The 27,729-nt window shown below is 52.6% G+C and overlaps 1 protein-coding gene across 2 annotated transcripts; it reads left to right on the forward strand.

The window, feature by feature from the left end:
* The first annotated feature begins 173 nt into the window (after positions 1-173).
* On the forward strand, positions 174-27,441 carry Col6a2 (collagen type VI alpha 2 chain). Of its 2 annotated transcripts, none has more exons than XM_076558585.1 (28): positions 174-398; positions 8,508-8,656; positions 8,778-9,376; positions 9,585-9,605; positions 10,334-10,399; positions 11,812-11,865; positions 11,993-12,037; positions 12,383-12,409; positions 12,600-12,626; positions 12,713-12,757; positions 13,115-13,168; positions 13,582-13,644; positions 14,242-14,304; positions 14,474-14,563; positions 15,089-15,151; positions 15,735-15,797; positions 16,168-16,230; positions 16,815-16,877; positions 17,351-17,401; positions 17,756-17,791; positions 18,084-18,146; positions 18,800-18,862; positions 19,037-19,072; positions 19,528-19,573; positions 19,717-19,869; positions 20,028-20,480; positions 20,583-20,621; positions 26,391-27,441. In XM_076558585.1, exons 2-28 carry the CDS (start codon positions 8,521-8,523, stop codon positions 26,987-26,989), a joined length of 3,081 nt encoding a protein of 1,026 aa, XP_076414700.1. In that variant the 5' UTR covers positions 174-398; positions 8,508-8,520; the 3' UTR covers positions 26,990-27,441. The 2 variants fall into 2 exon arrangements, with proteins under 2 accessions (XP_076414700.1, XP_076414701.1); XM_076558586.1 differs by lacking the exon at positions 26,391-27,441 and adding an exon at positions 23,769-25,498 and having other exon boundaries at positions 252-398.
* Positions 27,442-27,729: the final 288 nt, after the last annotated feature.

Raw genomic sequence — 27,729 nt, forward strand, 5'->3', positions numbered from 1 at the left:
AAACGTCATCAGGTACTACAGTGCAGACAGGGTCCAGCCCCAGCGCTGCGGCTGCGTGTCCTGGACGTTTCCATCTCCTCGTCTCCCTTTCCTCCCCTCCTCCCCCCTCCTCCCGCTCCTTCTCTTGCTCCCCATTAGTCGTTCCCGCATCCCCACCCTCTGACCCCGCCCATCCGCGGGGCCGCAGCGCCTCCCGGTGGTCGAGCTTTCCAGGCATCCGCCCGCCCGGGGCAGGGTTAAAGTGGGAGGCCTCTGGGCTTCGTCCCCTCCCGCTCAGTCCCGGGCCGCCCCTGGGTCCCCCTCCCTCCTCCCCACTCGGCGCCCGCATCTCGGGCCGTCAGGACCGGGCCTCTCCTCGGAAGTGCCCAGACGGCCTCTCCTTGGAAGGGCCAAACCAGGTAAGCTCACTGTGGGGTGCAGACTAGCCTGGGGGAGAGGAGGAACAGGGTTCAGAGGCTGCACCTCAGGGGTCTAGGGTGGGGACTGAGTTCTCAGAGGTCACAGATCTACCCAAACTGACTGTCCAGCCCTAGGTTCTAGTATCTGGCCGGCCCCTAAGTCTTTGTCGGACATAGCCTAGTTGGGTGCAGGCTTCATCTTGCTGTGAATTCCACAGCTTTCTACTGACCACTGATGGCCCAGACTCCCCTACTTCCTCAGTCCACAGAGTGCCTGGCATCTGGTCAGACCCATGGCCATTTCTAGCGGGTCTGAGTTATCCCTGGCCTGGAGGACATCTCCAAAGGGTTAAGGAACCTAAATGGCCTCAATGGGAAGATATGGTGTGAGTTGGACTTGGACACAGGTCCTGTTGTTGGCTCCTCTGCGGGCCCCAGGGAAGGGTATTCTTCATGGGGAAAGTGGCAGCCATTTGAATGAGCTCCTCAGGTGGACTTCGGGGTGCTCTGTGGGCAACAGAGAAGTGAGTCCCAGGTCCTATGGGTGGGCAAGCCAGGTGCTCTCAAGGAGACACCAACCCTCTTGTTGAATGTCCTCTGTGCTTAGGGACAGAAGCAGGAGCTGAGGGATGAGAGTGGACCCAGGTCACTCTCAGCTCCATCCTACCCCTGGGACTCCCAGGGCACACCCAGAGCACGGAGGAGAGACATCTCCCCTCTAAACAGTCTATAGACAGAACAACACAGAACAGCCCTCATGAAGCCTGGGTGTTCAGGGACTATCCCTATGCTCACTTGAGGACATGGAGCCAGTGGCGTAGAGGGACCAGGTACCTAAAAGGGATATTTAAGGTCAAGATTAACTTACTGTTTTGTTTTGGTTTTTTTTTTTCCAATTAAATAGTTCTGGCTTTGAGGCCAGCATACACTTAGCAAGAAAAAAAAAAAAAAGGAAAGGAAAGGGGCATTTGAGACTTCATCTCACAAATACTGGAAGTAAAGCAGGTTTCTGGGTCTCTTAGAGGGAAGGGGTAGGGCCAGGGACTGGGCTTGGACCTAGGATTCCAGGGAACAGGTGATATCAAGTACCCCACACCAAATCGGAAGAGCTGAGTACGGGGTGTAGAGCATCCATTCTGAGAGCTGTGCATCAGTCTTGGGAACAGTGAAATTCTCCATCTAATGAAATGGTGTCGGGGAGCCAGCACAGACCTTGGAAGAAGCAGAGGAGGCTGCTGCCACTTTGGGCAGTTTGTCTGCTGGAGGGTGGGTTCCTTCCTGTACAGCAGGGATATCCAGAGCAAATCCAGGCAGCTCTGCTTTGGAAGGACCTCTCAGCAGGGTTTGGGAAGCTTTCTGGTGCAACTCTCAGAATCCAGGATGAAAAGGGACTTGGGGTTTTTCACAGACCCTGGCATGGGACACCAGCCACACCCGCCCTCCTGGAGGCGGTTCTGCTTTCTGGTCTCAGAATAAGGTCTGACTTAGAAGCACTTACCAGTCCCTGCTAACAGGGATTCTGGGGTGTCTGGATGCACAGTGTAGACAGACTGTTCACAGCCCAAAGCACTGGGTTAAGATGTGGGGATAGCGTGATTTCTAGAACAGAGATAGTGTGGTTTTTGCTTCTTTGGTGGTTTTTTTTTTTTCTTTCCTTTTACATGGTCCCTCACTTCAATCTTTGCTGCATCTCTTTTTGCTCATTCAAGAATTCAGGGAGCCCCCACAAATAGACAGGGATTGTGGGGTACTGCACATGAGCAGACCTGGAAGCCCAGCCTCTGCCCTCAACACTGCGATGGACCATACTGTGGACAGCATCCCCATGGATGCACACAGACCCACTAGAGATTCAAGACACAAGCACTAGCTAGACATGGGGTAGCTTCCTTGTCCGTGTGGCAGACAGTGAACTGATCAGGGGAGTGGGGAGCTCAGTTCTAGGGGCCCCTAGATCCACTTGTTTTCAGATACCCACAGAAGTGGGCCAGAATGTGTATCCTGTGGTCTCTGCCAATCTGCCCATCTTGGTGTGCAATGCCTTGCTGTGGGTTTGATCTGCCTCAATTGTGCAACCTTATCTGATCACTGGCCCATTTCATTGTGATTTGCCTGGGAACAATTTCCCCATGCTCCTAATAGATGTTCTTTTCTTTTCCTTTTTTTTTTTTTTTTTAACTACTTGGGTGAGACCCTGGAGAGGGAGGGGAAGGACTAGATCTTTGTGTATATACTCTGTCCACATGAAGACATACCCAGAAGTAGAAGAGCCATATCATTTGGCAGTTCTGTTTATCATTTTTTGAGAAGCCACCAAGGTTTTGACACCAGCTTCGCCAGCTTCCATTTTCATCACTAGTGCACAAGGTCCTCACCTTGTGCTTCTTATTGCTTCAGAGCCTCGCTACTTGTCATTTCCTGATTGGTTGGTTTCATTGAGAGGGGAGGGCACACACTAGGGCTCAAACCTAGGACCTTGTGCATGCTAAGCAAGTGCTCTACCACTGAGCCACACTCCCAATCCTGCTCTGTAGTTGCTTTTAATATTAAATAGGTGTGTATAACTGGTTAATGTGTTTCTACTTTCATCTATGATTAATTGGAGTTTTCTTTAAAAAGTTTTTGATCTAGCTAAATATTTGTCAAATTTGTTGGTGTTTTCTGAGAATCAGGTTTAGTTTCATTGACTTTCTCCATTTTTCCCCCACTATGTATCTTGTTTTTCCTCTACTCATCTTTATTATTCTCTGCTAAAAGTCATGGGTTTACTTTGTTGTGCTTTTTCCAGTTCTTTAAATCGTAAGATGGGCTATTGCTGTGGGCCCTTCCTCGGCCTTGGTGTAAGCTTTCACAGCCCTTGCCTCCCCTTCAGCATTGCTTCTCGTGTGCACGTTTCAGAACATTTTTCATTGGTTTTTATTCATTTTTAAGTGTTTTCTTGCTTCCCTTGTGTAGTTAGGGTTTTTTTTTTACTCTTTGGTCTTTGGGGGCCTGCCACCCAGCTCCCAAATAAGTACACAGAGATTTATTCTTACTTGTGAATGTCCAGTCTTCGCTTGGCTTATTTCTAGCCAGCTTTTCTTAAACTGTGTCTACCTTTTGCCTCTGGGCTTTTACCTTTCTCTATCCTCTATTCCTTTCTTTCCTTCTTACTCCATAGCTGGCTGTGTGGCTGTGTGGCTGTGTGACTGTGTGGCTGTGTGGCTGTGTGGCTGTGTGGCTGGGTGGCTGGGTGGCTGGGTGGCTGGGTGGCTGTGAGGCTGGGTGGCTGTGTGGCTGTGTGGCTGGATGGCTGGGTGCCTAGGTGGCTGTGTGGCTGTGTGGCTGGGTGGCTGGGTGGCTGTGTGGCTGGGTGTCTGTGTGGCTGTGTGGCTGTGTGGCTGTGTGGCTGTGTGGCTGTGTGGCTGTGTGACTGCGTGTCTGTGTGGCTGTGTGGCTGGGTGTCTGTGTGGCTGGGTGGCTGGGTGTCTGTGTGGCTGGGTGGCTGGGTGACTGGGTGGCTGGGTGGCTGGGTGGCTGGGTGGCTGTGTGGCTGGGTGACTGGGTGGCTGTGTGGCTGTGTGGCTGTGTGGCTGTGTGGCTGTGTGGCTGTATGGTTGTGTGGCTGTGTGGCTGTGTGGCTGTGTGACTGGGTGGCTGGGTGGCTGGGTGGCTGGGTGGTTGGCCCCTGGAGTCCTCTCTCCTTCTCCTTCTCTCACTCCTTCCCTCTTCTCCTACTATTATTCTCTCTGCCTTGCAGACCCACCTACCCCTCTCCTGTCTCACTATTGGTCGTTCAGCTCTTTATTAGACCAATCGGGTGTTTTAGGCAGGCAAAGTAACACAGCTTCACAGAGTTAAGGAAATGTAACACAAAAGAATGCAACACATCTTTGCATCATTAAACAAATATTCCACAGCATAAATGAGTGTAACACATCCCAAACTAACATTCCACAACACCCTTGCATTTTTTTATTTGTGGGTTGCTTTAAGAGCATGAATTTGAATTTCCACAATTTTGTGATGTTTCCCAGTTTCCCGTTGTTACTAATATCTAACCTTACTTCCCTGGGATCTAAAAGGGTGTGTTTTAAGATTCCTATCTTGGCAAAGCTATTGCCTGAGCATTATTGTGTCTCCCTTGGCTGCAATCCTCTTCCTCTCTGGATGAAGTGACTTCCCAAGTACTTAAAGGACTGAAACTTTATCCCCCACTTTATTTTTCTATGTTCCCACTTCCCTTATGTTCTCATCCCCTACCCTCTACCCCCTACCCTCCATTGCGCCCCCCTCATCCCCAGTTTACTCATGGAGATCTTACCTTGAAGGCAGTAAAAAACAATGACTTGTCCAACACAGAGGAGCCTTGATAAGTTTACTGGTAGAATTCTTAATGAAGTTTGAGTCCAGAGGCGAAGGGTTAATATAGTCAAAGTGCTGGAAGTAAAATACCACCAACCAAGAAGGCTGTAACTATCAAAACTGTTCTTTGAAGATAAAGGGGAAACAGACATTACTAGATCAACAAAAGCTGAGGAAGTTCATCAGCACTCTTTTTGTCCAGAGAAGAATGCTAAGGGAGATCCTGAAGGTTAATATGAAGAATGATAGACAATTGCAATCTAAAAGCCATAAGAAAACATAAATATCTCAGAAAAGGAAAATATATGGGCAACTGCTAAAAGCCAGTGCTATTGTAACAATGGAGGGCAGCTCCAGTTTTTGTTTTCTACATGATTTAGAAAAGCTAATACATTTTACAGAGAACAATTGTTACTTTAAGAGCTAGTATTACAATGTTTATTTGTAATTTCAAAGTTTCTTTGCTATATATTTAAGAAACTAGTATATTAAAATGTTAGTCATAGGGATGGAAAGATGGCTCAGTGGTTAAGAGCACTGGCTGCTCTTCCAGAGGATCCAGATTCGATTCCAGCACCCACACAGCATATCATCACAGTATGTAACTCCAGTTTCAGGGGATTGAAACCCTCTTCTGGCCTCCTCAGGCACCAGGCACACATGTAGTGCACATGCATACATACTTGCAAAATACCCATCCACATAAAATAAAATAAAACTTGAAATGAAAAAATGAAATTTTTAATGTATATTAGTTATGTTTTTAAATGATATATGGTCAGCCTTCTGTATTCACTTTTTCACATCTATAAATTCAATCAATCACAGATTGAAAATAAAATTGTGTCTGTACTGAATATTTGCAGACCTTTTACTCCCTGTCAGTGCCTTTAAAATGTTGTATAACAAGTATTTATGTAGAATTTCTGTTGTGCTTGGCATTAACAGCCACCTAGAGATGATTTCATCATATAGGAGGATATACATACATTATATACAAATACTATAGCTTGTTATATAAGGGAGTTGAGCATCAGATTTTTGTATCTATTGCAGGTCCTGGAGCCAACTGTTAAGATACCAAGAAACAGTTGTAAGAGAATGGAGTTTTAAAATTTATTTGTCTATATGGGGTGTGTGTGAGTGTGTGTGAGTGTGTGTGTGTGTGTGTGTTTGTGTGTGTGCAAACACATGTGAGTGCATGTGAGTGTAGGTGCCCACAGAGGCCAGAAAAGAGCATCAGGCCCCTGCAGCAGCTGGAGTTCCATACAGGAAGTTGTGAGCTGCCCAACATGGATGCTGGGAACTAACCTTGGGTCTTCTTGCAAGAGCAGTATACCTTCCTAACACTGAGCCAACTCTCCAGCCCCAGGATGGAGTTTCGTGACACTGATAACTGAAAGGAATGGTCTCAGAGATATTAAAGGCAGAGAATGTTTATGTCATTAACGTGGTACGGATTGAAACAGTTTCAATTTTTAGGAAGCAAAATACAGTTTCCTGGGTAACTACCAGGAAAGAATAAACAAATACCAAAGAAATGAGAGGAGTATTTAAACATTTTACAACTAAAAATCAACTAAACACAAATGTAGACAGTTATACAAAAAGATAGAGACTACAAATGTGCAAGGTATAGAGACAAGGGATGCCAAAACAGAGGTCACCTTTGTCAGTAACTACTTTCAGTGAAATTGGATTAAAATCCACAATTAAGAAACAGAGATTGGCAGAATGGACTTAGAAAAAACAAAATAGTCCCGTGTTCTCTACAAGAGTCTCACTTTAGATCTAAAGAGAAAAAAAAAATAGTGATGGAACAGAAAATGATGTTCAATACAAACAGCCAGAAAAAGAAGGGCTAGCTATGTTAACATACGACAAAGCAGACCCTAAATTTTAAACACATGGAAGAGACGAAGAAGGACATTGCATATTGATGGGGAGGCTCGTTTCATCAGAAGACACGACAGGCCTAAGGTCATGCCCACCTGGTAACCGTCCATCAGAGTGTTTGTGGTTAGAGTTTTGGTTTATGAGATGGAGGCTTTTTATATTTCTCGGGCTTGCCTCAAACTCTCAGTCCTTTTGCCTCCATCTCCCATGTGCTGAGATCATAAGCACAGACCTCATCTTAGAAGCTGCACCATCATTCCATTGAAGTCCAGCAGTGATTTGATGTGAGAAGACCTTGTAAGCATAGAAACACCAGGAGGTGGAAATTAGAGGTTGTCTTGGGACAGTTATTTTTCCTTTAGGTGTTTCCTGAAATTTGTTGTTGCCCTTTCTTTCTTTCTTTTTTTTTTTTTTCTTAAGTGGGTTATTTTAAATTTTTCATTACAAGTTAGATTTCCCAACTGGTCCACTTCACATGGGTGTGCCTAATTAATTCTGTATTCCTGGTAATGATGGGTTTTCATGATCTCCAACACAAGGTCGACTCTGTCATCTCTGTTTCTTATAAAGCCACCTGCCTTTTTAGTTCCAATGATGCTCACTTTTTCGCGATCCATTCTCTGTCCCTTGTTTATTCTTAGCACCTCTAAGATGCTCATTGTCTTAGTTTGGGTTCCTATTGCTTGAAGAGACACCATGACCACAGCAACTCTTATAAAGGAAAACAGTTAATTGGGGTACCTCACAGTTTCAGAAGTTCAGTCCATTATCATCATGGTGGGACATGGTGGTGTGCAGGCAGACCTGGTGCTGGAGAAGGAGCCTAAGTTCTACATCCTGATCTGCAGGCAACAGGAAGTGGACTGTGGCACTGGGCGTAGCTTGAGCATAGAAGACCTCAAGGCCCACCCCCACAGTGACACACTTCCTCCAACAAGGTCATAACTACTCCAACAAAGCCACACTTCCTAATAATGCCACTTCCTATGAGCTTATGGGTGCCAGTTACATTCAAACTACCACACTTGTGTGTAGTCTATTTCATTTCTTTCTGAGATAGATAGGATCATGTTATGTAGCCCAGCTGGTCTTGAGCTCGTGGCTTCTGTCTTGGACTCCCAAATGCTGGGATTACAAGTATGTGTAATACCTGATACCTCCCATCCTTAGTATCAAGTATGCTGTTCAATGGTTCTACTTATTTTCCAACTAAAACACTATAACATCTGAAATCTGGAGTACTTCTCTGATCGAAGAAAATTTCCCAGATAACAAGTTGGGACAGAGTCTCTCCAGGAGCACAGCCACCCCTGCTCCAGAGAGTCTGTGTTGCTTCTTCTCCAGTGGTCTTGCTGCACCCACAGAGGGGAACAAGATGCCCTCAGCCTGCTGGCACCTGGTGGAAAGTCATACTAAAAAATCAATGTGTGATTCAGTCCATGCCAATGCCCCATGTGAAGGGGGATCAGGCTATAGGGAGAGGGATATGCCCAGGGTCCCACACTGAAGCTAGGACCTTCCCACTGAGTGAAGTGGGCCTGTTTCCCCCTTGTCCTGTTCCCACTGCAGGCCCTGGAGTGGAGTGTGTAAAGAGACACTGCTCCCTGGTGTTTCCAACCCATTCAAATGGGCCCTTCTGTGTGTACTCTGGCCCCAGAGATCAGGGAAGAATGTCTGAGTCCAGCCTAGAACCGAGCCCTGCAGCCAACAGGGAATTGGAGAGGCACAACTTCCCTGTGGGTGGGGGCAACAACATGGGTCACGGAGGCCCCTGTTTGCTCAAGGAATTACCAGATACGTGCATCCCACCCTGGGAGGACAGCAATATATTTGTGGGGGTGTCTGTGATGGTCCCTGCTTTTATTGCAGGACATCAGGGCACATGACTACTATCAAGATGTTCCAGGGTTCTTTTTCTGTGTTCCTGCTTGGGGGCATCTTAGGAGTCCTCCGTGCTCAGCAGCAGGAAGTCATCTCACCTGACCCCTCCATCATTGACAGGAACAACAACTGTCCAGGTACCTGGGTGGGGCTCTGGAGTCCTGGGAGAGAAGTGGTATTCATAGGGTGAGGGTGGACTCACATTATAGCCCCCACTTGGCAAGCCTTGACGGGTTCAATGTTGTCGCCCCACCCCAGAGAAGGCTGACTGCCCAGTCAATGTGTACTTCGTGTTGGACACCTCGGAGAGCGTGGCCATGCAGTCTCCCACAGACAGCCTACTTTATCACATGCAGCAGTTCGTACCTCAGTTCATCAGCCAGCTGCAGAATGAATTCTACCTGGACCAGGTGGCGCTGAGCTGGCGTTACGGTGGTCTGCACTTCTCGGACCAGGTGGAGGTGTTCAGCCCCCCAAGCAGCGACCGGGCCTCCTTCACAAAGAGCCTCCAAGGCATCCGCTCCTTCCGCAGAGGCACCTTTACTGACTGTGCCCTGGCCAACATGACCCAGCAGATCCGGCAGCATGTCGGCCGAGGTGTGGTCAACTTTGCTGTGGTCATCACCGACGGCCACGTCACGGGCAATCCGTGTGGAGGCATTAAAATGCAGGCTGAGCGTGCCCGCGAGGAGGGCATCCGGCTCTTTGCCGTGGCCCCTAACAGGAACCTAAATGAACAAGGCCTGAGGGACATCGCTAACACCCCACATGAGCTCTACCGCAACAACTATGCCACCATGAGGCCCGACTCTACCGAGATTGACCAGGACACCATCAACCGCATCATCAAGGTCATGGTGAGCAGCTGTGGCCAGGGCAGAGATTAGGGGTGTGGTCCACTCACCAGTGGGGCAACAGTCAGAGTTCAGTGTATCCCCCCTGTGAGTAAGGCAGTTGAGGGAGATTAGGATCAAGTCCTCTCATCCCCACGATCCCCACCCAGACTCAGGAAGGGCCACACACGTCCCCAGGCTCAGGCTAATCTGGTCTCTTTCTTTTCTGCAGAAACATGAAGCCTACGGAGAGGTGAGTTGCTCTGTCACTACAGCCCAGCCTTTGCTACCTGTTGGCAACCAAGACGGCTGACCCAGCAGAGGACCAACGCCTCACTCCTGGTTTCCCAGGGCCTCGAGCAGACCAGAGCAGCAGAAGGACCGAGGTCCACCTGCTCTGTGGGGCCTGACACTCTTGAGCTTGCGTGAAGCCCTAATCCATCCCCAGTCAAACCCAGGCCATTTAGTCCCCTGGGAGCTGGAACTAGGGTTATCTACCAAACACATGACTTCTGTAGAAGCTGCGTCATGTCCCAAACTGGGGGTGGGGGCTTTAATCCAACCCAGACTGCAAGCCATGTACCTGTTTTAGGGGTCCTACATGTAGCCTTGGGTACCCAAAGTCCCGCCCTGCTCCTTCTGCAGAAACATGCCATTATAGAGCAGCTACTTTCAAGAATGGCAAATTGGTCCCCGTATACAGATGGTGCCTACCCGTGACCAGAGCTCTTTGGTCCTTGTTGCTGTCTGTCACTGTTTATCACAGCCTCGCTTACCCAAAGCCTGGCTGGATGATTTGACTAAGCACTGGCCCCCACCTGTCTGGTACCCTGTGTGTATGGTCCTTCATTCCATTCTGTTTGTCTCTATGGGTGTTGGGGGACTTCCTCTGAGAGTCCAAGGTTTTGCCTATCCCCAGGTCATACCCAACTGGGGACTTGTCCTACCAACCTGACCTGCTGTCTGTCCACCTCATTTCAGTGCTATAAAGTGAGCTGCCTGGAGATTCCTGGGCCCCATGGACCCAAGGGCTACCGCGGACAGAAGGTAAGATGCCTGGAGACCGCACGGCTCATGCTCCAGGAATCCCCTGACCTGTGGGAATTCCACACTGAAGGCCAGCTGGCTGTGGATGGATGGCCTCAGTGCCTCCAAACTTGGAAAACCTAAACTTCAGATTTTATCCATTTCCTTTTAAATGGTATTTTGAGGAAAGTAGGAAATATTTAAAAAATTTTAAGATATGCCACTTAAAATACATTTATGAAGTAAGCAAGCATGCTCATGTGGGGAAATACACACACACACACACACACACACACACACACACACACACACACACACACGGTACCATTCTGTCAATGGCGTGATTGCTGATTGATATGAGGCATCCACTTGGAGGTTTATTTAATTCTAGGCTTGGAGGACTCTGCTTTGAATGGTTATCAGGCCTTTACCTAACAATAGAGCTGTATAACACAAATCCCTTCCACTACCACAGTGTCTGAAGCTAATAATTCGTGTGTCAGAAAGCAGGACGGTAGGAAGGAGTTGAGATGATGCCAGTCATATGAAGTGGCTTAGAGAGGAAGTTAGGAAGCATCCTCATGTTCTTTGCAAGTTCCGTGAGAGATTCTACAGCAGTGGGTAGCTGAGTGAGATGTCTTCTGTGCCAGCCACTCCCTGACCTGGCTTCTTCCAGTCCTGGCCATGAGCCGTGCCCACCCTGCTACAGCTGGGAATGAATTTGCCACCCGGGCTATCTGACCACTCACACAGCAGAGTGGAGGCCCTGGGAGGTCCCTAGGCCACAGGGACTTCAGAGCACAGCACAGCTGAGACCTGAAGGATATCTGACCACTTGCTTTACTTGATCTCTTCCTCCTTTCTCCTCTGCCCCTTGATTTTTTTCCTTCTTCTCTCTCCCTTTGCATTTAAAGTAGAAGGATATTAAAAAGTTGGTGCATTTATTAATAAATATATATCTAAAGTTAAAACTTTAGCTCCCTAGAAGTCCGATCTTATGTGGTTTTCTGAAGCCCCAATCTTTCTAGTTCTTTCAATCCATGCCTTACCCATGCCCATCCCATTCAAGAGGAACTCCCATGAGTGCCAGGCTGGCTCCCATGAGTGCCAGGCTGGCCCATGGAACACCCAGGGCCAACTGTGGTCTGGACTATAGTACAGAGGTCCCAAGCCCCAGCATCCCAGCTGAGAAGCTGCTCTGACCCATTTGCAGTGTGGCTTCATGGAGAATGGTCTATCAAGACTCAGAGAAGAGAGTCAGCAAGAGCCTGGTGGGGGCCACTGGGGCTCTGGGGGGGGGAGGGGCAGCTGACCCTATTCCAAGATGTTCCCACCTGGGGAGGGACCAACAGCTTTTGCCATACCACCTCTCCCAGGAGATAACAGGGTTTCCTTTGCCTCAATTTACCCCTTTCCCTGTCCTCTACTTTTAGGGTGCCAAGGGCAACATGGGTGAGCCAGGAGAGCCTGGACAGAAGGGGAGACAGGTAAGGTCCCCACATGGCCTCTGGCCCCTGACCCCTGACCCCTGACCCCTGACCCGACCCCCGACCACTCTCCCTGCACCCAGGCTGGCTGGGATCACACCCAAGCTTCTTTATTCTTTCTTCACAGGGAGACCCTGGCATCGAAGGCCCCATTGGATTCCCAGGACCCAAGGCAAGTTCCCTACCTAGGGCTAGGATGGGGCAAGGGAAGTGGAGGAAGGTCAGTTTGGGGCAGTTTCCCACCCTACCCTTGGGGATGTCCAGAGCCCAGCCCTTGTTGCCAAAGGAGAGAAACGCCTCTATAGTTTGAGGGTCACTCCAAAACTACATATCCAGCCTGACCCCTCCTCTATCAAGCGTGTGTTCAGGACCCACATAGGACTTCCAGGCATGGCACAGCCACTGTGCACACCCTCGAGGCTGGGTCTTGGCTGTCCTCCACATCTGTCTCTCCAGGGCTCCACTGCATCTGCTGACATGCCCTTGGTAACACACTGTCTTTTCCTTCTGCCCTTAGGGTGTGCCCGGCTTCAAGGGAGAGAAGGTAAGTTGTGATGGTGCCCAGGACGGTTGTGATGTACCACCTGACTGCATAACAGCCTGGCGGCTCCTGGAGGCAGCCCTAGGTTTCTGGCCTCATGTTTGGGGCTGAGAGTCTTCATTTGCACGCCAAAGACCACAGTGTCTGTGAAGCTTGGAAACTCAGCTAACACTTTGCTTGCCTCCTTGCACAGGGTGAATTCGGATCAGATGGTCGGAAGGTAAGCCTGAAGGGATGGGTGTGCCCTGCCATGCTGCTCAGGGAACAAGGAGTGGGACTAACCAGTCCCTTTTCTATCTTCTCCAGGGAGCCCCCGGCCTAGCTGGCAAGAATGGAACTGATGGACAGAAGGTAGAGTCACCAGCCCCACCCTGACTGCCAGCCACTGCCTCCCCCCACATGCACCTAAGTCTATTCACACAGATACCTATGTATAAACACCACACACACACACACACACACACACACACACACACACACACACACACACACACGTGCATGGGATGAGGACATTCCACACCCATGCGCCTGGCCTGGTCCTGGGATTCTGTCTCCATGGAGACAGAATGAAGCAAAATGGGAATCACCTCACCTTCCTGTGCTCTGACTAGGGTGCAGCTGGCCTGTCACACAAGGGCCTGAGTGGTGCGGTTACTGATGTGCATAGACCCCAGATTTATACTCTGATATTCCTTCTTCTTCTTTCAGGGCAAACTGGGCCGCATTGGACCTCCTGGTTGCAAGGGAGACCCAGGAAGCCGGGTGAGTAACTTCTCCATCCTTGCTGTCCATCATTCATGGAACATGACTGCCAGGCTGGGCTGGAAGCAAGTCTTCAAATTCTCTCTTCTGCCCAACTTCTCCCTGCTTGACCTTCACCCCAGTCTGGAGCTCTGCTGGTCCTGGGGTTACAGCCCACCCCCTCAGGAGCCCATGAGCCAACCCTTGGACATCTATGGTTTCCAGGCCAGGTGGCGCTCATGGTCCTAGGCTGGGAAGTTCTGAAACTTTGATGACCATCGAGGGCAGTCTTAGGCATGGCTCTTGAGCTGGGACCTCATAGCCTGAGTGAGCAGCAGCTCTGAGGTCCCCGCTCTGTGTCAGTGTTCTTGACTCATGAGAAGCACAGTCAACCCATGGCAGCACTCAGCAGGAACCTTTCTTACCTCCCTCAGGGCCCTGATGGATACCCTGGAGAAGCCGGAAGCCCAGGCGAGCAAGGAGACCAAGGTGCCAAGGTAAGGACTTGGCTAGATACAGTTCTAGAACAGGCTATCACCACTCTCATAAATCCCTGACTTGGGGCTCCCTATGCCCAGCTCAGATCAGGGTGAGGTGACTGCCCAGGCTGTGAAGCCTAGCAGGGAGGTCCCGTCCTTAAGTTCACTATTTCAGAGCAGGATCCCGTATAGCACAGCTTGCCCACCTCCCCTTCCAAGCTGGCAGAGACCGTGAAGACCGGGAGCTCTAGTCACTGCAGTTCCTACACCCTGAGGCCCTGGGGACCCCTTGCCCTTGGTAGCCCTAGACCTTTAGTCACAGGATAGACAGCCTTGTCCTAGGAGGCCAGTCCATGCCTCTTCTGCTGTTTCCTCCCTTGAGTCCCTGCCTAGCAATCCTGCTGTCCCCAGGGCCTCACATGGGGCGCCTTCCTCAGAGGCTCAGCAGACTTTACACTGGGCTCCTAGGTTGGTCTTTGGGGCATCTTGGCAAGGTCTTCCCCTCTTACGCCGGGCATCCTGTGTGCTTGAAGAACATGGGGGATTTAGATGGTCCTGTCCCACTGCCCAGTACCTGTCCATGAACAAAGCTGATGTCACCCCCAACCCTTCCAGGGGGACTCTGGCCGCCCGGGACGCAGGGGACCACCAGGAGACCCTGGAGACAAGGGAAGTAAGGTGAGTTGCTGGCCTGCTTATCCTTGCCCAGGGTATTGTCCACTCTGTTCTGTGCCCTCACACATGTCGGGAGGGTGATAAAGAACGGCTAAGGGAGCCCTCATGCACTAGCCCCGTGCATTCCCCCACCACACTCCCAACCATGCTGAATTGTCCCGGCCCCACACAGGGATATCAAGGTAACAACGGAGCTCCTGGAAGCCCGGGAGTGAAAGGAGACAAGGGAGGACCTGGCCCCCGTGGACCAAAAGGAGAGCCGGTGAGTTTAGGCTGCACCTACAGACCATAAGCCTCTCGGACAGAACCAGGCCCCTGCTTTGGGCTCTTCTGTGGCACCACTTTGGGCAAGCAGGGCTGGAGAAGGGCCATTGACAAATGGCACGGGGGTAGGCAGAACCCTCTGTTCCTAATCAGCCTTTTCACTACCATCCCTTCAAAGCTCCTCCCGGGCTGCCCTTGGGGTAGGGATCCTATCCCAAGGCTGACCCTGAGAAGAGACAATGTGAGGAGGCCCAGTCAGGGAGTGATCAGGAATGACCATGCTGACCGTCCAAGCCACATCCCAATCATTGGCCAGGATACAGCCTGACCATGAGCACCCACAGACCGAGTCCTGAGTCTTTGGGATAAAACTGTCACAGCAGCAGTATGGAGACAGAGTCCCAGCCCCAGGCAGATATCACCCGGAGGGAATACCAGGCCCAGGCTCCCCAGTGTCCTAGGGAGAGCAGGGCTACAAGTGGCTGCCTCATTCCTCCTTCGTCCTCACGCCCATTCTCTACAGGGGCGCAGGGGAGATCCTGGAACCAAGGGCGGCCCGGGCAGCGACGGTCCAAAGGGGGAGAAGGTGAGTTGCTCTGTAAGGAGCCAAGGGGTCTGCTCTGGAATCTCACCATAAAGCTGAGCGGGGGGGGGGGGGGGGGGGGGGGGGGGGGGGGGGGGGGTTGGTCCCTGCACTGTCTGAGAAAGTAGGAACCAGACAGGCAAGTTCCCACTCCCAGCCGTCCCTGAGGCTTCTGGAAGGGTACCACCCATCCTCTGTGTGCCATGCATAACTGCATAGGGTGCATACTGCTCCATGCGGCAGTATCCCCACTGCAGACATACATACACGTTCCTGCAGCTTCCCATTGCCACAGCTCTCAAGGATGGCGGGGAAGGAGCTTTCCTCTGAGCTGCTTAGAGCCCCTTCCCCCCCAGAGTGGCCTCAGCAGGACCGAGGCTGTCGGTCTGTGGGGATGAGAGGGCTTCAAGAGGAAGGACACTACCATTCCGAGATCGCCCTTCACACAGCGGTGTCTTTGTCCCAGCGGGTTGAATAACTTGTTCCCCTAACCCCACCCACTCACATTCCCCCAATACTGCCTCTGGAGTCGGGGCATCAGAAGTGTTCCTTGGCTAAAACCTGACCCGGACCTGTCTTCTCACAGGGTGACCCTGGTCCTGAGGGGCCCCGAGGCCTGGCTGGAGAAGTTGGCAGCAAAGGAGCCAAGGTATGCGAGGCAGGGGGTGGCAGATACCAGACTGAAAGGGGCTATCCCCAGGACAGGAGGTGACAGCGGCCAGGGTGGAGGAGACTAACTATCCCCAGGACAGGAGGTGACAGCGGCCAGGGTGGAGGAGACTAACTATCCCCAGGACAGGAGGTGACGGCAGCCAGGGTGGAGGAGACTGTGCCCAATAACCTGCCTCACTTAACCTTCTCATGGACCCAGCCAAGGCAAGACCACTCCTGGGCAGTGGGTCCAGTGCAGCTTGACCTCACCCTGAAGCGTAACGTAACAGGGCTGACGTCAGGACTCTGCGGGTGTACCGTTAGACCACAGTACCTCACCATCTGAAACTCATCTCATTTCTTTACAGGGAGACAGAGGTTTGCCTGGACCCAGAGGCCCCCAGGGGGCTCTTGGGGAGCCAGGAAAGCAGGTTGGTAGCAGGGCACTCGAAGCCCAGAGACCGTGACAGCATCCTGCTCCCAGACTCCCACCCACTCCCAACCCTGTTCTCGATCCCTAACTGTTCTCCACCCTGCCCTCCAACCCTCCACCTGTTCCCCATCTCGTCCCAGGACTCCCTACTCCCCACCCTTCCCCTAACCCTTCATCAACTCCCCACCCTGCCCCTTACCCCCATCCACTCCCCACCCTGCCCCTTACCCCCATCCACTCCCCACCCTGCCCCTAACCCTTCATCCACTCCCCACCCTGCCCCTTGATCTCCCTACCCCATCCTTTCTCCAACACTCCACCCACTCCCCACCCACCCCCAAAGTCCTTCCCACTCCCAACCCTGTTCTGTAAACCCCACTCTGCCCCAGGCCCCCTACCTACCCCCCCTCCTACTCTACAGACCCTCCCTTACCTACTCACCACCATCCCAACCCCTGGCCCCAGGCCAGGTGGCAGCCCTGTGGTGCCAAGACCCGCCATCTTCTCCGAGCTGGTCAAAGCAGGTTAGGTCATCACCACTTCAGGTGACAAGGCCACCTCTGACTCCTCTCCTGCCCTCAGGGATCTCGGGGAGACCCCGGTGACGCTGGACCTCGTGGAGATTCAGGACAGCCAGGCCCCAAGGTATGTCCCTTCCTCCTGGCAATATGGGATGGGGTCCAACGCAGTTGTGCTATGGAGGTACCCAACAAGAAGGTTGCAAGAGAAGCTTGGAGCCCTGGAGCAGGAGAGTGGCCTCCATTGAGCCTCCTGTTCCCAGCTCCTAGTGAGACTGGCCAAGGCATGGAGAGTACTAGGAGACCATGCAGCCTGTCTTCTGCCCTACCCAGCAGTGAATTACCTGGATAGATGGCAGGGTCCTGAGGGATGGACAGCCATATAGGTACTGCATGGTCTCAGTGGCCTCTCTAGTGTGTGCCACGGCCCCTGAGTTATCTGGCACATCAACTGCACACACTCCAGTCCAGAGGTGGACAAGCAAGGCTAGGCTCGCAGCCTCTCTTCCCATCCTACGCAAGATATCCTGGTCCTCATCTGCACTGTTTGGACACGGTCTCCTCACCAGTCATTCCAACTAACTCAACCTTCCCCTTCAGGGAGATCCTGGAAGGCCTGGATTCAGCTACCCAGGACCCCGAGGGACACCCGTGAGTCATGGCATGGAACAAGAACTCCCAGGAAAACCCCGTGGGCTGGGCCCCAAGGCTTCTGTGGTTCCCTCAGCGTGGGACTAGGAAGAGGGAGGGAACGGAGGCCACCTGCCCCTTGGTGCAAAGGCAGATCCAGCCAGCACCAGGAGACACCAGTGGTCAGACATAGCCCAGGGTTGGGTCAGCGTGGCTCAGCATGTGTGGCCTTTACCTTAGATGTGGATTGGATTCTGATATCCAAGAAATCATAAGGGGTGATCTCAGCTCCAAGGGATGGTGAGCTTCTCTTTCTGTAGTTAGACTTGGGGGTCTGTGGCTGAGCAACCTGTCAGACCTTTGTTTTCTTCACAGGGCGAAAAAGGAGAGGCTGGCCCACCAGGCCCTGAGGTACTTGGGGGTCTTGTCCCAATTAGCCTTTTCCTGGTGGGTTTGTGGAAGTCCCACATGCCATGTCCATTGTGGGAACCCTGGATGGGCTTTAACTGGTGGTAGCTCCTGTGTTGTGTCCTTTTCCAAACAAAGCTCGGGGCTTCCCTGAAAATGCCCAGCATCCTTAACAGACGCTGAACTATGCACACGGCTCCTGTGCCACCTCTGAGTTCCTGGAAGTCTGTGGAAGGTCTTGTAGTGTGCAGTGGGAGTGTGTATGCCCACAACTAGCATGTGCTCTGTGTTACAGGGAGGCCGAGGAGACTTTGGTCTGAAAGGCGCACCCGGAAGGAAGGGAGACAAGGGCGAGCCAGTGAGTGTCACCGTCCTATGCCCAGGGCAGCTGGCTAGCGCATGAGGAGGGCTTAGGATACCCGAGAAAACACCCAGCCTGCCTGGCACCCAGCCCTTGAAGGGAATGGTCAGGCTCTGAGGCCTCCTCTGTTCTTCACCCCATCCTCAGCCAGCACCTCCTATTGGTTCACTGGCCTGGACCATATCACCTTCACTTCCATGTCCCTAGAACTACTGGGTATCCAGCATCATGTGGGTGCATGAAGAACAGTAAGGGCAAGACAGCGCACATAAGGACGGATGGCAGATGATGGTGGGTGGGCAGATGGGTGGGGTTGGCAGTTCAGTGGAGGGATGGTCGGTGGGTGGACAGGTAATGGACAGGTGGGTAGGTAGATTGGGGCACATAGAGTGACTAGTATCAGAGTGAATTATCCCATCACTACTACCCTTGAGTTTCCCAGTGGCCTTCTACTCTCTCTTGCCTACCAGGCTCTGGTAGTGGCTGTTCAGGACATTGTTATGGTGGTGTCAGACTCAGGGTGAAGTGGGTGATGCAGTCCTTCATGCCCACCGTACTCCCAGCAGAGACCATTGACAGGGGCATCAATACTCCTATGGGGCAGAGACATCCCAGGGCTACACTGAGCCTACTTCCCTGTTCCTCCTCAGGCTGATCCTGGTCCCCCTGGTGAACCTGGCCCTCGGGGGCCAAGAGGAGTCCCAGGACCTGAGGTAAGCTACCTCTATCCCTTCGGCCCATAGCTCCTGAGCCAGCCAGGCTGATGTACACAAGAGCATCCTGGTTCTGCCCTTAGTGGGCCCATGGGTCAGTAAACACTGGGTGGTGGTACCAGAAGCAACTTGGACCCAACAGTCTCACCTCTCACTGTTATCTTTTGCCTCCAGGGAGAACCCGGCCCACCAGGAGACCCTGGTCTCACGGTAGGTGTCACCCAGTATGGAATCGGTATCCTTGTTTATAAGTGTCCTTCTCTCTTCTAAAGAGCGAGAACCGGGAGCATCCGGTATAAGGGGTTAACGAGCGAAGCCAGGGGAGGAGCTCAGAGGGCAAAGTTAGCAGGCATAGGGTCAGAGGTCAAAGTCAACAGGTGTGAAGTTGGCAGAGACCAAGTCAGAAGATGAATCAAGGTTGACAGGAGTAAGTTTAGAGGGCAAAATCAGCAGTGGTCAGGCTTGCAAGGACAAGTCCATAGGATTGGGGTCACTGGGTGGAGGTGGCATGGGTAAGGTCAGAGGGCAAAGTTGGAATATGTGTAGCTCTACTCCACATGTGAGCATGGACCCCAGCAGACATGGGGTTAAGGACTCTAATGGAAGCCCTCAGGCAACAGTAGGTGTTACCTGTCTAAATGCACCCAACTGGGGCTGTGTTGCAGGAATGTGACGTCATGACCTATGTGAGAGAGACCTGTGGATGCTGCGGTGAGTTGGCCCAGTGTATTAGGATGTGTGCACGCTTTGGGAGGGATGGGGTGTATGGGGGCAGGATCACGCACGCTGTCCCTGGCCCCGTACCCCTTCACACTCTCTACCCACTCACCCTGTCATCCCATACACACTTCCAGACTGTGAGAAGCGTTGTGGTGCTCTGGATGTGGTCTTCGTCATCGACAGCTCTGAGAGTATTGGCTACACCAACTTCACCCTGGAGAAGAACTTCGTCATCAATGTGGTCAACAGGCTGGGTGCCATTGCCAAGGACCCCAAGTCTGAGACAGGTCAGTGGAGGCCATGAAGGGCCCTGGGGCAGAAGCCATACCCCTACCTCTAGCCAGGATCATGCCTTTGCCCATGATTTCATTCAAGGTGGCTGAGCCAGTCACCGAGGTGACAAAGCAGGCCGGTAGACACTGTTCGCACGGTTGTCCCCTCATAGGCACGCGTGTGGGTGTGGTGCAGTACAGCCACGAAGGCACTTTCGAGGCCATCCGGCTGGACGACGAGCGAGTCAACTCCCTGTCCAGTTTCAAGGAGGCCGTCAAAAACCTTGAGTGGATTGCTGGTGGCACGTGGACGCCCTCTGCCCTCAAGTTTGCCTACAATCAGCTCATCAAGGAGAGCAGGCGCCAGAAGACCCGGGTGTTCGCAGTGGTCATCACAGATGGGCGCCATGACCCCCGAGACGACGACCTCAACCTCCGGGCACTGTGTGACCGAGACGTCACTGTGACAGCCATCGGCATCGGCGACATGTTCCATGAGACACATGAGAGCGAGAACCTCTACTCCATTGCCTGTGACAAGCCGCAGCAAGTGCGTAACATGACGCTCTTCTCTGACCTGGTGGCTGAGAAGTTCATCGATGACATGGAAGATGTCCTTTGCCCAGGTGAGTGGTGAGACCAGGACCTTTAGCCCCATCGAGCTAGTAGGTGACCACGGAGGGCCCCGCAGGAACTCACAGAGACCTTGTCTCTTTTCTCTCTTCTAGACCCCCAGATCGTGTGTCCAGAACTTCCCTGCCAAACAGGTAACGCGGGTGCCTAAAACCCTAACCCCAGACAGGCAGAGCAGCCCCAGCATCCTTCCTGTTCTAATAGCCAGAGATGCCGCAAGGAACTGTGCAGCCTCAAGGGTGTCCCCACTGTGGAGGCGCTTCCTTAGGGAGAAACCCTTGAAGTTGACCCCTGGCATGGTACAGTCAGGGGCTCAGGCTGAGGACTGGCTCCTGGGGGCATGTCATGTCATCCTGAGCCCCTGCGGGGTACCATCTGGGCAGAGACTGCTGGCCTGGCTGTGCTTGGCTCTTGGCCACTGATCAAAAAGGCATTTCAACACAAAGGAAGTCTCATCCCAGAGTCTAAAGTCTCCCTACCACTGGGAGCTCTCCTTTTGGTCCGCAGGGGCCAGGCCCTGGGCAGACATAGTTAGGGCCGTCCACTTACCGGGGCCTGGCAAGCTCTTGTCAAAAGGTAAGGCCCTGAAGCTGATGGGCAGATTGGCTAGTGTAAGATATCTGGGGGGCAAGCATGCTGATACCCACCAGCAGTGGATTGGCTTTGCTTCTAACCCTTCAGGCTGCCTTTGTGGCCTTCGTGGTAGGAGGCTGGAACCAGAGCTGCTATTCCTAAGGGAGGGTAGGAGGTGTCCCTGCTGTGCTGAGAGTCTCTGTCATTGCCCCCCACCCAGACACTGCTGTGACTGGGCAAGAGCCTCAGGAAGATGCCCTGGACCTCAAGGAGCATCGAGTAGGGCGTGGGCCAGTTTGGCATGGTAGGGCTGCTGTGGAGACTATGCAGCTACATCTCCCTGCAAAGTCTGTTCTTTGGTCCCCTCCCCCCCCCCAAAGACAAGGTGGCCCTCTGAGCATGTGCACAGGCTCTGAGACCACCCAACAGAAGGGACCGTGTGGACCAGGAGTCAGGGTCTCACACTATTCAAACAGAGATCATTACCAAGAAAACACTCTCAGGGCATGCCTTGGCCTCAGCCACCCAGTGAAGTTTTGTGGGGTTTGATCGTGTGAGGTTCAGAGCACCGGCCTCAAGTTGCCAGTTCTGGTATCTGTCAAAGGCTAGGGGCCATGTCTGCAGTGAGACACCCTCCCCCCAACCCTGCTCCTGGCACCTGACTGAGTTCCCAGGGGAGCTGTACCTTTGGTATCAGACTGTAGCACGGTGTTGTACGGGATGTAAACCTTAAGTGAGGTTTGTATAGGGGAGGCTGTTGCCCCAGACGGCTCCATCCCTCCAACACGGAAGCCAGACCTTGATCCCAAGGCTTGCTCCTGATCACCGTGGGAAGTGTTCAAGTTTCTGCTCCAAAGTGTGACCCCGGCGATGGGTCTCTGTGGCTGTCTTTATGGAGTAGCAAGTCCCCCCACTTAAGTTGTTGAGCTTTGTCGTCAGGAAAGAAAAGTTTTGAATCTTGTCACATGCTTGCTCTGTTGGTGACACCTCGTGAGGCCTCTTCAGCTATGAAAGCAATGGTCAGCTATGTTGGTTTTCTATTGTTGAATGAGCCTTGGGTCCCTGAGGCACAGCCCTTGCTTTTGGTCTACCTGTTTTTTCTGCTGAATTTGATCAGCTCATGTCTTAGGGAGGAGAGTTCACCTCTGTGTTCAAAGAACTGTCTCTGCATCTTCCTTTCTGGTGACATCTGTGTCTGGCTTGTATAGGGTGATGCCAGATGATAGGATGCAGTGGCTCCAGGATGGGGGCCAGGGCCAGACAGTTTCCACCTGCAAGCACACCAGCTCTGGAGGGTGGCAAGATCAGGAGGAAATAGGGACCTCAGCCTACACTGAGGTCTTAGGACCCCACAAAGCACAGTGCTCCTTACAAGATCCCCTCCACATTTCCCAGCTCCCTAACCCCCTTCCACTGGCCTTATAAAGCACATTTGTGTTTACTGCTATAGGAAATTTCAAGGTAAATTAGGTGTGTTGTCTGGGGACACGGTGACCTTAGATAGTGTCTTTACGACCAAGGTCCTGGATGAGAGCATCCTTGTGAGCGTTTCTGGTGTGAATACAGTGTTAAGAACACTTCCAACTCTGACCTAGCCCTGACCCTCTGAGCCAAATAGCCAGCCCTGTCCACCCAGAAGCCTGCCTCAAGCCAGGGATGGTGTCAATCATGAGGGACCTACTGAGAGTGCCTGAGAAGCTCAAAACTGTAGGAAGAAAATCAGTAATGACCATGGTATTAAAGACTGCAGCGAGACCTGAGCACTGACTGTGGAGAAAAGAGACGGGAGCCTCTAGAGAAGGAAGTGTCCCCAGGGAGGCCCAAGGTCCTTCTGGTCCTGGGCTGGACACATCTGGGTTTCCTCATGCCTCTGTGGTTACCAGAGAAAAGGGAGTGACTTTGGCCATGACACCCATTGAGTTATACCCTTCCACTCCAGCAGGCACTGGAAGCCAGAAAGAGGGAGGAGTGTGTGTGTGTGGGGGGGGGGGTAAAGAGGGAGGAGTGTGGGTGGGTAAAGAGGCAGAGAGAGAAAGATACAAAGAAGGAGAGAGGAAGGGATAAAGAAACAAAGGAACAGAGAAGAGGAATAGGGGCATGAAGAGAAGGGAGGAAAGAAAGAAACAGACTGGGACACAAAAAGAGAGAAGAGGAAATAAGGGAGGGGAGAAAGGAGCGGAAGAGAGAGGAGGTGACGAAGGAGCAAGGGAAGGAGGAAGAGAGGATCTTGCTCTTCCTTGGTGTCTGTACCACTATCTCAGACCCTTGAGGACAGGTCCTGGCATAGCAGATCATGTGTGGGACAAATGTTAGTGGTGTGGTTTTGTCTGTGGGCACTCTCTGGAGCTGCCTCTTCCCGGGGAAGTAGGGATGTAGCACTGAACTGGGGACGTTTCCAGCATTTGTGCACATCTCTCGTCGGTTGGCCTTGGGCACTAATGCTCCATGCTGGGCTTCCCTAGAGCTCTGTGGACACCCCAAAGCTGCTGCTAGGCTGCCTCCTTGGCTGTGTTGCTTGCTCTCAGCTTCTCCACCCCAGCAGGCCTCCCGCCTAGACCAGACACCACCACCTGCTCCATCTCCTACTTGTCCCCCTGGCTCCGTCTCTTTGGTCCCAACTACTGTCTGTGGTCAGAGGCCTAAGGAGGGCTGGAGGCCAGCCACACCCACTGGAGCCCCTAAAGTCTTCTCTGGACACTCCCTTGCAGATGAACCATGGCCTGGCACCAAGCCCCCGGTCACCTTCCTCCGCACGGAAGAGGGTCCGGACCCCACCTTCCCCAAGACCATCCCCCTGATCCAGCAGTTGCTAAACGCCACGGAGTTCACACAGAACCCAGCTGCCTACTCCCAACTGGTGGCTGTGATGGTCTACACCGCGGAGAGGGCCAAGTTCTCCACGGGGGTCGAGCGGCAGGACTGGATGCAGCTGTTTATTGACACCTTTAAGCTGGTGCACAGGGATATCACAGGGGACCCAGACTCTGCACTGGCGCTCTGCTAAAGCCTCGGGTTCTAGCCAGAGATAACCCCTCACTTCTAGCTTCCCAGGGCTACCACCACAAACTGAGGCCTTAGGCAGCAGGGACCTGCCCTCCTAGTCCTGAGGACAAAGTCCAGAATCTTATGTCTTTAGTGTTATACTCTCTAGAGGGTCCCTCCTACTTCCTCCAGCCTCTGGTAGAGCTGCCGTCCTTGGCTTGTGGGCACACTACCCCAGCATCCCTTCTACCTTCCCAGAGCCTTTTCACTTTGTGTCTGTGTCCCCTCCTCTTCCCCCCTCCTCTTTTTTACAAGGACATCAGTGATTGGATTGAAGGCCTACCTTAAACCCCAGAAGCTCACATCTGGCAAAGGACTGTACAGAGGGCATTATATTGAGGTTCTTGAGATACAGGCCTCTGGGAATCTTTCAGCTGAGCACACCACCTCAGTCGAGCTGAGCTCTCCTGTATTTCAGAGCACAGATTGGGGTGGGGTGCTATCTGAATGCTTGAGGAGGTCCCCCCCTTTCCTGCTTCTGTTTGGGCTTCATGTTTGGTGTCAGGTATGTGTTTATAACCCACAGAAACCACACGGATGTGACAATGGCCTTAATACCCCTCAGCTACTGTCACAGCAGGAGATCCGAGTGCCAGAGCTGTCTGCCAGTGAGCCCCAAACACCTGTATGCTCAGCCAGGTCTCTGGATATACAAAGGCATCATGAGAGTAGCCAACAGGCAGGGCTTTTGATACCCTCAGTCACGTGACTGAGAACCATAAAGGCATCCTCTCCCCAGTGTGGGGAATAGCAAGGGACCCACTGCAAAGTCACGAGCCATCAAGGCAAGCTCATGAACCTGGAATTTTCTCACTGGTCTCAAGGCACCTCATCAGGCTGGACTGATGTCCTTTCTTCTATCTGTGCCCCGCTAGCCCAGGGTAAGACCTATCCTCCTGGGAAGGTGACACCCCCTCCCTGCTGTGAGGTCACAAGTAGAAGAAGGGACCCCCACAGAAATGAAGCACAGAGACCCCCTGAGACCCCAAACTCCCAATTACATATGGATCTTCACCAGCCTTTCCCGGTCTCCCCCAGGCCCTGTAGATGTTGATGTTAAGGAAATGTGCCCAAGCCAACCACCCCTACTGTATGTCTGCCTCTGGGTTTGTGGTAATAACTGTGAGGGTGCCTGTCAATTACGAGGAGCTAGGAAGTCCAGTTGCCCCCTCCCCACAAAAAAAAAAAAAAAAAAAAAAAAAAAAAAAAAAAAAAAAAAACTTTCTAGATATTCTGAGAAGATTCCAGGGATGGTGGACAATAAGTAAGGTATGTAGCTAGTAAGCTCTGTAAGAATGACCCTGCCTATCCACAGGCACTCCCTGGCCCAGGGCTCAGCCTCAGAGGGAGTGAGCCAGGTTAAACATTTTATAAAAAGACGAAACCTGTAACTTAATGCATCGCTGTGGTCAAATGCCAAGTTGGGCTAGTATACACTGGGATGGGCCCTCACACACAACTGGGGTTGGGTGGGATGGGGGTTAGCACTCTGGCAGCTGGGTCCTGTCTCAGCATTCTTGGTCATACATGACTGGAGTCAGGATGTTCTTAATGTGATTCCCCGGCGTACCAAATAATTGGGCCATGACAGCATACATGGGCGAGCTGAACTCATCTTCATCTAAGGAAAGCCTAGATGGATGTCTGGTGAATAGGTACCCAGGCCCTAGCCTGTGGTTTCTGATACCTGTGTGGTGGTGTGAAGTGTGGCTTTGGCTTCCATAGTGTGTCAGGGCTGGTGACCATCCACCCTCTGAGGAAGGCATCTCTTGGTGGCAGTGAGACCACCAAGGGCCCACCTGGATTCTTTTAGCCATATTCTATGGCTCAGACAGACCAGGTGACTCAGAAGTAAGTGGCCCCTGGAAGAGGGCGTCAGGTCCAGAGGCCCTATCTTGCCCCCACCAAAGAATGACCTTTATGTGAGTAGCTATATCTTGGACTGAGTGAGGACTTTGGGGCTATTGAGGGTCCCAGAGGTGGCTGGTTGAGGCTGAGACCATGCCTGGCGACAAAAGATGGATCTTCTGGCCTCTAGGCAGATCTCTGGTCCACTAGTTTGGGGCCACTGAAGGGACAGTCCCAGGGAACCCTAGACATACTCCCAAAGGAACCTGAGTCAAGGACATCACCTGGGACTGCTTTACTGAGGCCTCCATTGGCGGCTATGGGTGAAGCCCCAAAGTCCCATGATCTGGGATCCAGGGGGCAGGGTGTATGCAGAGATGGGGCGAGTCTCGAGCTGGCCACCCCTGCATGCCTGGGCCCACCTTACGTCTTCCCTGCAGAGCTCTATGTGGCCCAGTGCACACAGAGGCCCGTGGACATTGTCTTCCTGCTGGATGGCTCGGAGCGGTTGGGCGAGCAGAACTTCCACAAGGCACGGCGCTTCGTGGAGGAGGTGTCACGGCGCCTGACTCTGGCGCGAAGGGATGACGACCCACTCAATGCGCGCATGGCCCTGCTGCAGTATGGCAGCCAGAACCAGCAGCAGGTGGCCTTCCCGCTGACCTACAACTTGACCACCATCCATGAGGCGCTGGAAAGAACTGCCTACCTCAATTCCTTTTCTCACGTGGGCGCAGGCATCGTGCATGCCATCAACAATGTGGTGCGGGGGGCACGGGGCGGGGCGCGGCGTCACGCAGAGCTCTCCTTTGTCTTCCTCACGGATGGTGTCACGGGCAACGAAAGCCTGGAGGAGTCGGTGCACTCCATGCGCAAGCAGAATGTGGTGCCCACCGTGGTCGCCGTGGGCAGTGATGTGGACATGGAGGTGCTGACCAAGATCAGCCTGGGTGACAGGGCGGCCATCTTCCGGGAGAAAGACTTTGACAGTCTGGCCCAGCCCAGCTTCTTCGACAGGTTCATCCGCTGGATCTGTTAGCACATGCCCACCACGCCCACTCAGCCCTCATCCATCTCCCCTCCGTGGTGCTAATTGGACCCTAGCCCCGCCAGTCCCTGCTGGACTGTACACTTGGGTCTTCCTGGAGAGTCAAAGCCCTTCTCCCAAGGTCCGGACAGGAGGACTCTGGACCCAAGACACCTTGCCGTCTTCGGCTCCCTTGGTGATCTCCCCTTCTTCTCCATCCTACCTATACCTTGCCCTCAAGCATTGGAGGACCCCGGAGCCTTCCCACTGCCTGTTTCCCACGGCCTCTGCCCCTCCACTTCCCTCTCTCCGTGCCTCCCACAGTCCCTTCCGAAGGCTGTCTGCTGGCCTGCACCAGTCTTGCCCAGGGCCCTGTCCTTCTCTGACCATTATTTCCCATATCAGCTCAGACCTGAGAGCCCCAGGTCACACACCCAATGGCCCAATAAAGGTTTTGAACCCCCCTGCTGCTGCCAGATTCCCCAGTGTCTGTGCCCAACTGAACCACACTGGGCCTCCTCCTAACATTAAGAGGACACTTAGGAGCCGGGCGGTGGTGGCGCACACCTTTAATCCCAGCACTCGGGAGGCAGAGCCAGGTGGATCTCTGTGAGTTCGAGGCCAGCCTGGTCTACAGAGTGAGTTCCAGGAAAGGCGCAAAGCTACACAGAGAAACCCTGTCTTGAAAAACCAAAAAAAAAAAAAAAAAAAAAAGAGGACACTTAGGCTGACTACATGCCCACCAGAATCCA

This window comes from Peromyscus maniculatus, chromosome 21 (assembly GCF_049852395.1).
Source record: "Peromyscus maniculatus bairdii isolate BWxNUB_F1_BW_parent chromosome 21, HU_Pman_BW_mat_3.1, whole genome shotgun sequence".
Lineage (NCBI taxonomy): Eukaryota > Metazoa > Chordata > Mammalia > Rodentia > Cricetidae > Peromyscus > Peromyscus maniculatus.